Raw genomic sequence first — 11,544 nt, forward strand, 5'->3', positions numbered from 1 at the left:
GATCAGCCTTGGAGTCAGGCTCCTTTATCTGTTGAGTCACCTCAATAGCCCCTCTCTCTTATCCTCCTCCCACTCAGCCCTTCCCCCTTCCTGCCACCAGGTGTTTGCCCGTGTTTAGTTTAGTTTAGGTTTGGTTTGTACTTTGTGACCTACAGGGTTTCAACAGGACTGGTCTTGTGGGCGTGGCCGTAATGCTTTCCCCTGCAGCATGGGTAACCCACAAAGGCTACATCACTGGAGATAATGACTTCTTCAGGGGCTGTCACCTACAATTAGCTCTCCTGGGAGAGGTTTCATGAGCCTCTCTCCTCTATCTGTGACTGAATATTTATGGACTCAGTCTTTTGCAGTTCCTGGCAGACAGCCACAGATGTTGTGAGTTCAGGCATGCCATGACCTCATTGTGTCTGTAAGACAGTATTTTATGGCCGCTATCATCACCATCACCATCACCCCCACCACTACTATCATCATCATCATAGTCATCATCATCATCATCAGAGTCATCATCGTCATCACCATCACTGTCATCATCATCCAGCTGTTATACCCCGCCCTGCTTCTTGATGTTTTCTGAGCCTTGGAGAGGATGATATAGGTGATCCATTCAAAACTGAGCACCTGATCTTCACCTGTCCTTAGCACCTTGGACAACTCTGAGTCTTTTCCTTAATTGCCAGTAGATGTGATTTTGTTTTTTCTCTCTGAGGCTTTCCATACACCTTCGTCATTCTGAATATTCAGTGTTTCAACCATGATATGATATGGGGATTTTATTTTCTAGTTGTATTTGGTGTTCTGTGTGTTTCTTCTATCTGGATGGGCATATCTTTCCCTAGCTTTGGGAAATTTTCTTCTATGCATTCACGGAAAGTATTTTCTATGCTTTTGGTGTGGGAATCATTTCCGACTAGTCCCACAGTTCATGTTTTCCCAGAGCGTCTGTGTGTTCGGTTCACACATTTCAGAAGGGCTGTGGTTGTGGTGAAGCATTTGTGCTCATGCAGGTGGGATGTGCTGAAGGAAAGGCAGGAGGATCATGAGGCCAACCTCGACATCACAGTGACTTTTTCAGTGTATGTCATTTAGCCTGACAAAATGGTTCAATTCCTTTACTCTGTCTTCAAGTCTTTTTTTTTTTTTTTAAGATTTCTTTATTATATATAAACACACCAGAAAAGGGCATCAGATCTCATTGCAGATGGTTGTGAGCCACCATGTGGTTGCTGGGATTTGAACTCAAGACCTCCGGAGGAACAGTCAGTGCTCTTAACCACTGAGCCATCTCTCCAGCCCCTGTCTTCAGGTCTTGATAGACTGTTTTGCATATGGTTCATTTAATTGCTGAGACTTTGCTGTAACAGGGGTGTTGGTGCTAGCGGGCCATTAGGCTCATTCTATGGAGCAAATAAGAAGGGAACACATAGGAAAAACAGAAGATTGGTCCATATGTAACATAAAGGTAACAGCTTTCCTAAAAACAGCCCCCTTAGGATGGGAGGGGACTAGAGCTAGCAGTTCCCTAACTGCTCTGAGTTAGATGTTTTACAGGACGATTCCCCTAGTAGTCCTGTTTAGATACCTGCCCCATTCCTTCTCCTCATCTCTCCTCACAGTAGACTCTGAGAATAAGAAGCCATCATCGTAAGGATCCAACATCTTAGACAGCCTGACCTCACTTTCCTGTCTGCCTGAGGGAGCCTGAGTTAGAGTTCTGGTAGACAGAGAGGAAGAAGGGCCATGACTAGGTAATAAAGGTGGTGAACTCCCAAGATGGCTGACTTCATCCCCACCCCGCTGAAGTGAGACAAAGCTGAACAGCCTACAAGAAAAGGTGCAGTGTTCTCAGTCTTGGCTGCCTCTCCCTTGCTGAGCTCCAGCCAAAGGGGAAGCAGTGCAAATAAGGAGATGCCCATACCATGGCTCATTCAAGGCAGACTGCCCGCAAATCCACAGGTTAAGGTAAAGCACCCAGGAAACAGCTGGCTACAAAAGCCGCTCTCAAGAGTGCGCCCTCTACTGGAGGAATGAAGAACCCTCATCGTTCCAGGCCTGTAACTGTGGCACTCTGTGAAATCAGATGCTATCAGATGCCCACTGAACTTCTGATTCGCAAGCTTCCCTTTCAGCGTCTGGTACGAAAAATTGCTCAGGACTTCAAAACAGATCTGCGCTTCCAGAGTGCAGATACTGGTGCTTTGCAGAACGTAAGGAAGGCCTATCTGTTTGGCCTTTTTGAAGATGCCAACCCGGGTGCTATCCATGCCAAACGTGTAACAATTATGCCCAAAGACATCCAGCTAGCACGCCGCATACGGGAAGAATGTGCTTAAGAGTCCACTATGAGGGGAAACATTTCATTCTCTAAAACATTCTTCCCTCTTCTTCCTGTTATCGTAGTTCTGAATGTTAGATATTTTTTCCATGGGATCAAAGGTACCTAAGTCTATGATTGCAAGTGGAAACACAGGGATAGAATCAGGTATTGGCAGTTTCTCCACGTTCATTTGTGTGAAGTTTTTAGTATGAATGCAAGATGTAAAACATTAATGCAAGCAAAATGTTTCAGTGATCTCATTTCAACAGTTCAACTTTATAACAATTCTAAATAAACCTGTTAAAATTTTCTGGACAATGACAGCATTTGGATTTTTTAAAAATAAATAAATTTCTTATTGACAGCAACTAAATGGTGTGTGTAGCATTTTATCATACAGTAGATTCCATCCGTTCACTATGCTTTTCTAACAGAGTTCTCCCACCTGCAAGGACATGTTTTTAATGTTGTCTGTCTTCTGTGCTGTTACTGTAAGTTTGCTATTAAAATACATTAAACTATACAAAAGAAAAGAAAAGAAAAGCTGGGAAGACTTTCTCCCACCAGTGGGGCCCCTGAGAAAGCCTGATCACAACATGTTTACCCCTGAGTTTCATGCTGTCAGCCAGCTTGTCTTTTTTTCAAACTGATCAACCCTAAACTAAGGAACGTAGGGCCCTTAAGTCCCATAAAACCCCTAGTCCTTGAGAAGAGCCTGGAATTTCAGATTCCTAAAAGCCCCATCTGCTTTGCAATAGGTCTTTTGTTCTGTGTGCTTTGCTGTGTGGGCTCATGTATCTTCCTCACCCCTAATAAAAGCCTTTCTTTACCTAGAGTCTTATTTTCTCTGTCTGAAAACTTCACTCACTCTTCTTACCTATTGTACTGGGGATTTTCCCCCCTGTTTTGTAAATCTTTAACTAGCAAAGAAAATGAATCCGATTAAGGCCCCCAGATGGTGATGGGTCTAAGTTCCTCTGCCTCTCCTTCACTCCACTGAAACACTCTTTGACTTAATTAGTATTTTCTTTTCACAGTCATTTAGGTTTGAGCTTTGTTCAGTATTTTTGTCTCTCTATTGAATTATATTTTCATGCCCTGAATGTGACGTTCTTATGTTATTCCCATATTTCTATTCTCTTGGAATTCATTCAAGGGAAAGGAGCGTGTCCTTGTGGAGTAGAGGTGGTTTGCATGGCTAGGACCTTACCTTACCCCTGACTCAGCCCGAAGCTCAACCTGAGGCACTGGCTGAGGCCATTCCTATTGCTCATGCTGGGTGCCGCACTGTTGGGGAGAAAAGCACAGGGCACGCATCACTCTGCTCATGAGTTGCAAACGTGGTGGTCATGCCCCGGCCCACGCCAAAGGCAGGATGATGTCCAGCAGCATTCATGTCCTACCCCTGCACATGGTCCCCAACCACACAATCACCCTGACTGTGTAACACTAGATGGAAAAAAAGATGGCGGAGTGGGCCACATGCATGAAGCAGAGAGAAGCTGAACTAGGAGCACAGTCTAAGTAGACAAAGGAGCCACCAGGTGACTCAGGTCACAACCGGCTTGCCTCATGTGCCACTGCTCACAATGCTTGTCTTGTTAAGGGGAGGAGAGCACAAGGCTTCCCGGCTGCCTGTCAGCTGCGAACAGCATGATGGTACCCAGGGTTCTGGCAGGGAGGCCCCCACCAGGATGCTGTACAGGAGCACGGAGCTCTTGCAGGTCCTGTCCTGAGACTCATTGCTTAACCTCACAATCATCCTGACTTTGAGCAGCGAGATATCTGAGATGAAGAATGGTTCATTCGGGGTTAAGCCTCCTTGTAAGACTTCTGTAATTAGTGCTACTGCCAGACACCATACCACAGCCAGAGCAGATGTCTGTGATCTATGTTGTCGCCAGACACCACGTTGATGTCCATACCACAGCCAGAGCTGATGTTTGTGATCTGTGCTGCCACCTGAAACCACGTTGATACCTGCAGTCTGTGTTGCCAACAGCAACCGTGTTAATGTCTGTGATCTCTGCTGCCGGTTACTATCAGCAGGGAGGCATCTTTTACAGTGGTGTTGATGACTTCCGATTCATAACTGAGAAGGAGAGCCATTGAAGGATTCTGTGACACCCTACTCCTTCAAAAAGAAACAATCCAGCCATGAAACTATGGAAGAGAATCCTTTAAAGATGTTAATGGCTTCTGGTTGGGGATGAGGAAGGGCTCAGCTGTCTCTAAGAGGCTGACCACTGAGAGTTTGACCAGTCTCCAATGAGTATATGAATGACATAAATTGGACTTTATTTTGGGAGGTGGGGAGTTGGGATAAGGTGGTACAAAAGAGGAGGTTGGAACTGGGAAGGAGTGGGAAAATGTGATTCAGGTGCATTTTATGAAGTTCCCAAATAATTAATAGAAACATCATGTTGGGATGAAAAAATTCATTCAGGAGTTTGTGTTTTGTTTGAACATATTTTAAGTTGTTCTTTTTGTTTGAGGAGGGGTTCTGGCTTTCATTTAAGTTGTTCTTATAGAGGTTATGATGTGCTAGAAATTTCTGGAGGAGGAGGCATGTTTTCCTGTTTTGGCTTTTGTTTGTTTGTTTGTTTTCTCATGTTGTGTTTTGTGTCCATCTCTTCCCATCAGGGGTTAGATCACTGGTTAAGGTTTTGTTTTTTAGCTCCGGTAACTTTTCTTCCTTCAGAAAAGGTGCTTGGAAGTTCAGGAGAGACGGACGAGGTTGCTGTAGTGTTGAGGTGATGTTTGCCTTTTAAACTGGTGTTTAAGCCTTCATCCCCAAGACTTGAGAATGGTTTCCAATAAAAGTCACTCTTGAGCAGTATACCTACCTTGAAACCAGGGTAAGCATTTGCTACAACACAGTCACTCCCTCAGGAGCAACTTTCTCAGTCTGTGCGGAACACTAACTCGTAGTCTGTCAACACTGTAAAGCTTTTGTATATGACAAGGAATGTAAAATTTTTAATATCTCCTACCTGGTACAATTTTGGTTTATACAGAGTTTAAGCTGTGTGAGCTGATGCGCTCCAGCTCTCCAGATGCTTGCCCATTCTTGCTTTCCTCCATCCTTTTGTGCCAACCATTTTAAAACTAAGCAACCATGAAAGACAGACACTGGAGCTCAGCCAGGAGGGAAAGGGCATACTCCGTGGGTTTGTTCTTCCACATCAGTGAGTAGCTCGCCCTCCTACAGAAAAGTTTGCCTTGTGGAGAGTATTTTATTGCATCGGTGGCACTTTCTTTTTTGAGTGTGAGCTTATTTCCAACAGCTGGGAAAGGGAAAGCGATAGTATTGTGTGTGCTGGGCTCTTGGTTACTGTGACTCTGCCTGGGGGAGAAAGCGAAAGGCAGTGAGGAGTCACGATGGCATCAGTAGTTAGTGTTAGGTGGGAAGTAGAGAAGAGAGATGTCTCTAGAGAGAAGTGGTAGAGGCAAGGAAAAAGAAAAGAAAGAGTGAAGATAGACTGAGGGGGGAAGATACGCCCTCAGATACTCTAGACCTGTCTCCGTCCTCAGGAAGCAGAGTGACCAAGGCCATATATACCAGGAAAGGAAAAAGTTTTAGGTAAAGAGAAGGAAGTGAGAACAATAAAAGGAAGGAAGGAAGGAAGGAAGGAAGGAAGGAAGGAAGGAAGGAAGGAAGGAAGGAAGGAAGGACATAAAAGACACAAATCATATGCCAGACTGAGAGATAAGAAAAGGTGCCATTGATGGAGAGCAGAGATAGCAAAAATGTCCCGCGTCTGGCTTCTCCATCACCTCCCTGATCTGAGGCTCTTGCCCTTCTCTCCCACAAGCAGGGACCCCTTACAGCTGACTGGTCTGAGAAGGTCAGATATGTTCAAGGCTGGTCCTAAACATATTTACCTGCCCAAAGTTGTGGGGTAGTAAGCTCTTCTTTCTTTGTTTAAACCGTTTAATCAAAAATTAGGGGAAAGTGTATCTAGAGGAACAGACTCCTCCTTCTCCTTCTCCCTCCCCCTCTCCCTCCCCCTCTCCCCCCTCTCCCTCTCCCTCTTCCCCTCCCCCCTTTCTAACACATCAGCTTTTAATAAATAGTAAAAACAGCTCAATCACACCAGAGAGATTGTTAGGGCCTGGGTAACTCCTGCCTGGCTAGCCAGCCATTTTATGTTGTTATTACTGTTACAAGGAAACTTTCTCATGCCCAAGTTGATTGTGTATTTTGTTATGTCCTTCTTATGCTTTGGCGTTCTTGGAAAACAATCACAATGGAGGTCAGTTAGAACTACTATGTGTAGATAGCCACAATAAGCTGGGACCAAAGACCTCCCTGGGAACTGACATCCACTTGGCAGAAGGACACATGTACATGGGTACCTGACATCCTGGTTGGCAGGTTGGGGACATGGATGCTGGGCAAGTCAAGTCACCTGCCACATTTGAATACCGCAACCAATGGGAGCAGGATAAGTGTATAACAAAGACACATTCCTAAGGACGTCCCCCTATCCCTAAATCCTGATTGGTGGAATAATTTGGCACACATGTTGGTGGATTTTAGGCTTAAAAGCTCTGTAGGATTCTGGGTAGGGTCATAGTCAACTTCTGAGTCTGGTTTGCGGCCCAGGTCGTTCAGTCCGGGGATAAAATGGTCAATAAATTATCCCTGTCTGACTGAGCTTGCTGTCTGTGTGGTTTGTATAACTGTAAGCTACTCACAAATGTTTTCCTTTTTAAGAGTTGCCGTGGCCATGGTGTCTCTTCACAGCAATGAGGCCTAAGACAGAAGGACTGGCTTATGGTTTCAGAGGCTCAGTCCATTATCATCATAATTGCAAGCATGGCAGCATGCAGGCAGACGTGGTGCTGGAGAAGGAGCTGAGAGCTCTACCACTTGGTCCCAAGGCAGCAGAAGGAGATAGTGTTCCACTCTGGGCATCGCTTGAGCATAGGAAACCTGGAATCCTTTCCCCCACAGTGATACACTTCTTCCAACAAGGCTGCACCTACTCCAACAAAGCCACATCCTTCAACGGTGCCAACCCTCATGGGCCAAGCATTGAAATACAGTCTATGGGGGCTAAGCCTATTCAAACCACCCCAGATACAATAAACCAGTTGGAGCCCTCCTCCTCCCTCACATGCATTGATTCCTATCTGTGCAAGGCTTCCTCCCCTCCCCTGCCATCTCTCAGGAAATCAGAGACAGCCCATCTACAGGAAACCTCCCCGTTTCTTTGAGACCCTAAGAAAGGACCCCCTCACTCTGCCATATGGGTGTGAACTCCCTTCCTAGCCCTTGCCATGCTGCTGTCTGCCATGGTGTCAGGAACTCTTCTAATGAGTCTCTAACCTAGTGTACCCCCAGCCTCCCTCTTGAATTCCAAACCACAAACTTTCAGGCCCTGCGGAATCTAAAGTCAAGCCTTCATGCTTGTATGTTGGGCACTTTACCAAGTAACTCATCTTCCCAGGTCCTAAAGACAAATGTCCTAATGAATCAGTAGATGCTAACTGTCTCTATATGGTTTACAGAAGAAATGTTTTGGAGTTTTTGGCTTGGGGGGTAGCTAGAGAGATGTGTCAGTGGTTGGGAGCAGTTGCTCTTGGAGAGGACATGAGTTTGGTTCCCAACACCCACGTTAGATGGCTCACAACCATCGGTAACTCCAGCTTCTGGGGTATAACACCTCCACAGGCACCCTCACACATATGCGTCTATGTATAGACACACATACACATAACAGAAAAAAAATGTTAAAACAACTAAGGCGTATTATTACTGTTGTGTGTGTCTGTATGTGATGCGTATGTGTGAGTGTGGTGTGTGCATGGTATGACATGGTGCGTAGGGAAGTCAGAGACAATTTTGTGTCATTAGTTTCCTCTTCTGCTTCTGGAGTGGTTTCCAGGGGTCAGAGGTCTCAAAGCCTGAGAGCCATACCCCTTACCTATTGTTGACGGTAATAAACAAGCACAGCCAGAAGCGACTTACGGAAGAAGGAGTTTATTGTGGCTTATGGTTCTAGGGAGAGAGTCCATAAATATGAGGAGGCATGGCAGCAGGTAGCTGCAACAGGAAACTGAGAGATCAAACTGGAATTGGATGAGATTGTAAACTCTCCAAGATTGCTCTAATGGTATGCGTCCTCCCACAAAGCTCCACAGCCTAAAGGTTTTATTACCTCCCAAACAGGACCTCCAAGTGGGGACCAAGTGCTCCAATATAAACTTAGGGGGATAGTCTCCTTCAGACCTCAGTATCCTCTGTGGAACCATCTTGACCTCTGTCTTAGTCAGGCTGACTAATGCTGCGATCAAACACCACAACCGAAAACAACCTGGGGAGGGAAAGCTCTATTTGGCTTACACTTTCATATATCACTTCTCATCATTATCGAAAGGAATCAGGACAGGAACTCAAAGAGGGCGGGAACCTGGAAGCAGGAGCTGATTCAGAGGTCACGGAGGGGGGCTGCTTCTCAACTTGCTCTTCCTGACTTGCTCAGCTTGCTTCTTTATAGAACTCAGGACCACCAGTCCAGGAATGGCTCCACCCACAATGGGCGGGGCCCTCCCCCACTGATCACTAACTAATTAAGAAAATGTCCTACAGCCTTGTATGCAGCCTGACATTATGAAGGCTTTTCTCCCTTAATGGAGGCTCCCTTCCCTCTGATGATTTTAGCTTGTGTCAAGTTGGTATAAAACTAGTCAGCACGACATCCTAGGAAGGATTATTTTTGATCAGGCAGTGTTTATGGCTTTCACATTGGTTATAGCCTGATGTCTGTCTTGAGGTTTTGGGTTTTTGTTTCGTTTTTTAGATTTATTTTTATCGTTTTTGACTCTGGGTAGGAGTGTAGCTGCATGTGGCTGTGTGCACATGAGTGCAAATACCAATGGATACCCTGGAGCTGGGGTTACCGATGGTTGTAAGCCACCTGATATGGGTGCTGGGAACTGAGCTTGGGCCTCTGGAGGGGCAGCAAATATTCTTATGTACAGAGCCATCTTCCCATCATCCTTATTATCTGTTTTATGCTAGGATTCTTCTCCGGACAGGGAGAGCAACTGATTGGAACACTTTTCATGTATGTTTTATGAAAGACAAAATTACAATTCCAAGCCAAAGGATAAGAAGAGGGGAGAAATTCCACAGCTTTCCTGGACTACCTGCTAAGAGCTGTTGGGCCCTACCTTGGTGTGTTTCCCTTCCCCTTCGCTGAGCCTATTAGCCTGATATAGCAAGAAGTTGTTTACACCCTTGGCAGCTGATTTGGCCCGGGACTTTCCATTACACCCTTCTCCCTTGCTGAGCCTTTCAGCCTGTTGTTCTTAAGAAATTGTTTATGTCCCTGATTGGGCCCGGGACTTTCCACAACACAGATTTTTTCTGTTCTCCTGTTTCCCTGGTTGGGGATTTTCACCTGTCTTGTTGTTTTTCCAAGGCTTTTGCCTCGGGTATGTAAGGAGATCTCAGTAAAGCATTGGGGGCACTCTCTGTAAACGGGTGACCCGTGTATGTGTTTCTTCTTAAATCTCACAGGCCTACGCCCAGTTCTCAGTTCATGACGATGCAGGCATCGTCAATGAGCCAGAGACTTACATGTTATTTGATCCAACAGGTTAGTTATCTACTGCAATCTGCCCTGTCCTTCCATTTGGCTAGAAGTAAAGGTGCTACCATAACCATTGTCCCAGCCAAGACTTGTGTCTACCTCAGTACATAGGTATATCACACGTATTCAGGGACATACACAAAATATACCTTGAGCCTAAGTATAAGAATGTCACATCTAGTGAAACTTCTGAATACACGTAACTGCATTGCTCTTGCCAACACACAAAACAAACTGTACAAATACAGTGTGTACATGTATGACACACAGTGGATAACAATTTATTCGTGAAAGGGCAGATCATTCGGTTTGGATAGACTTAAAGACGATATCAGGAAAAATCTTGGATAAATCAAGAGAAGATGCTGCCATGGTCTGGCTGTCCAATGACCTCCCATGGGCTCCTGTGTTGAAGGCTTATCTGCCACTTGGGTCATGGAGGTTGTAATGACTTTGACTGTGGATGAATTCATAGCTGAGTGGGTCTGGAGGCCCAGCTGGAGGAGGGAAGTCACTGGAGCTACCATCTCGTCTCCACACTCTTCCCCTTCCTTCTCTTCCTACTTGCCAGCCTGTATGGAGTGAGGCTCTTTCACATTTCCCTACCATAATGCTCTGCCTCACTCCTCCAGGGGACAGCAGAACCAGCAGACTACAGGCTGAAAGCCAGCCCAGACACTAGGAGGCAAATAAATCCCCCCTTGAATGCTTTCAATGCTTTCTCTCTAACACTTTATCACAGGAAGAGAGAGCTGAGTCAAGAGAACGACAAGGGAGGAATGATATTTTAGACGGAGAACCTAAAAGTACAACTGTAATACCAGAGAAACAAAATGATTAAAAAACACTGACATACAATTGCAAAGCAGAAGTAACAGTTGCTGTTGTAAGCAGGGGGTGGACAGTAGGGGGTAAAGGGTGGGGATGGGTGGCACAATGGGTGAGTGAAGGGTGTGTGAGGGAGGTTGACATTTGAGAACTACTCACTGCTCTTTCAGAACCGCCTAGAGCTGGTGAGACTTTCTAGATGAAGATGGGCTCTAGAACCTTCATGTCCTCTATGCTGTCCACATACCCATCAGCATTGCAGTGGAACTGAACATAGCTGTAACTCCTTTTCTCTGTATATCTACTTTTTAAGTTCTCCCACTGGCACCTGAGGACCTTAATGGGAGTCTGCGCCCAAACATATAAATTTTTGTAGCGATCTTTCCAGTTGCTACTAATGCATATATGCTCAACTTTGTACCATGTCATATAAACAAACGGGTGTGAGAGCCTCGGTCTCAGAGCCTTTTCTGTCATGAGGACGTCACAGCTGTAGGCACTGAACTCTTCGTTTGAACTTAGGTGATGCTGTTCCATGAACTGCCTCCTGGAGGTGCTTTGTGCAGGTAGGCTATACTGCAGACACAGCAGGAGCAAGAGCGTGTCCCAGGCTTTTAGAGAGGACATCATAGCAGGCACCAGGGCCACCTAATTGGGCACAAGAAAAAAAAAAAAAAAAGAAAAGAGAAGTAGATGGTAAAATACTGCCCTGTAAGCGGCGCTACACTTTACATTTCTATTCCTCGTAATTTTGTTTCCCAGAGAAGATAACCCTGATTAGAGACTAAAAGTAAT

At 45.4% G+C, this 11,544-nt stretch overlaps 1 protein-coding gene and 1 pseudogene across 1 annotated transcript; one reads left to right on the forward strand and one right to left on the reverse strand.

Moving 5' to 3' along the window:
* The first annotated feature begins 1,919 nt into the window (after nucleotides 1-1,919).
* Nucleotides 1,920-2,333, forward strand: H3f3a-ps6 (H3.3 histone A, pseudogene 6; annotated as a pseudogene).
* Nucleotides 2,334-10,754: 8,421 nt separating this feature from the next.
* LOC103693823 (epididymal secretory protein E3-beta-like) lies at nucleotides 10,755-11,395 on the reverse strand. The gene has a single exon (XM_008770629.4). It carries the CDS (start codon nucleotides 11,377-11,379, stop codon nucleotides 10,945-10,947), a length of 435 nt encoding a protein of 144 aa, XP_008768851.1. The 5' UTR covers nucleotides 11,380-11,395; the 3' UTR covers nucleotides 10,755-10,944.
* Between the last annotated feature and the right edge of the window lie 149 nt (nucleotides 11,396-11,544).

Source organism: Rattus norvegicus, chromosome 15, assembly GCF_036323735.1.
Source record: "Rattus norvegicus strain BN/NHsdMcwi chromosome 15, GRCr8, whole genome shotgun sequence".
Classification (NCBI taxonomy): Eukaryota; Metazoa; Chordata; class Mammalia; order Rodentia; family Muridae; genus Rattus; species Rattus norvegicus.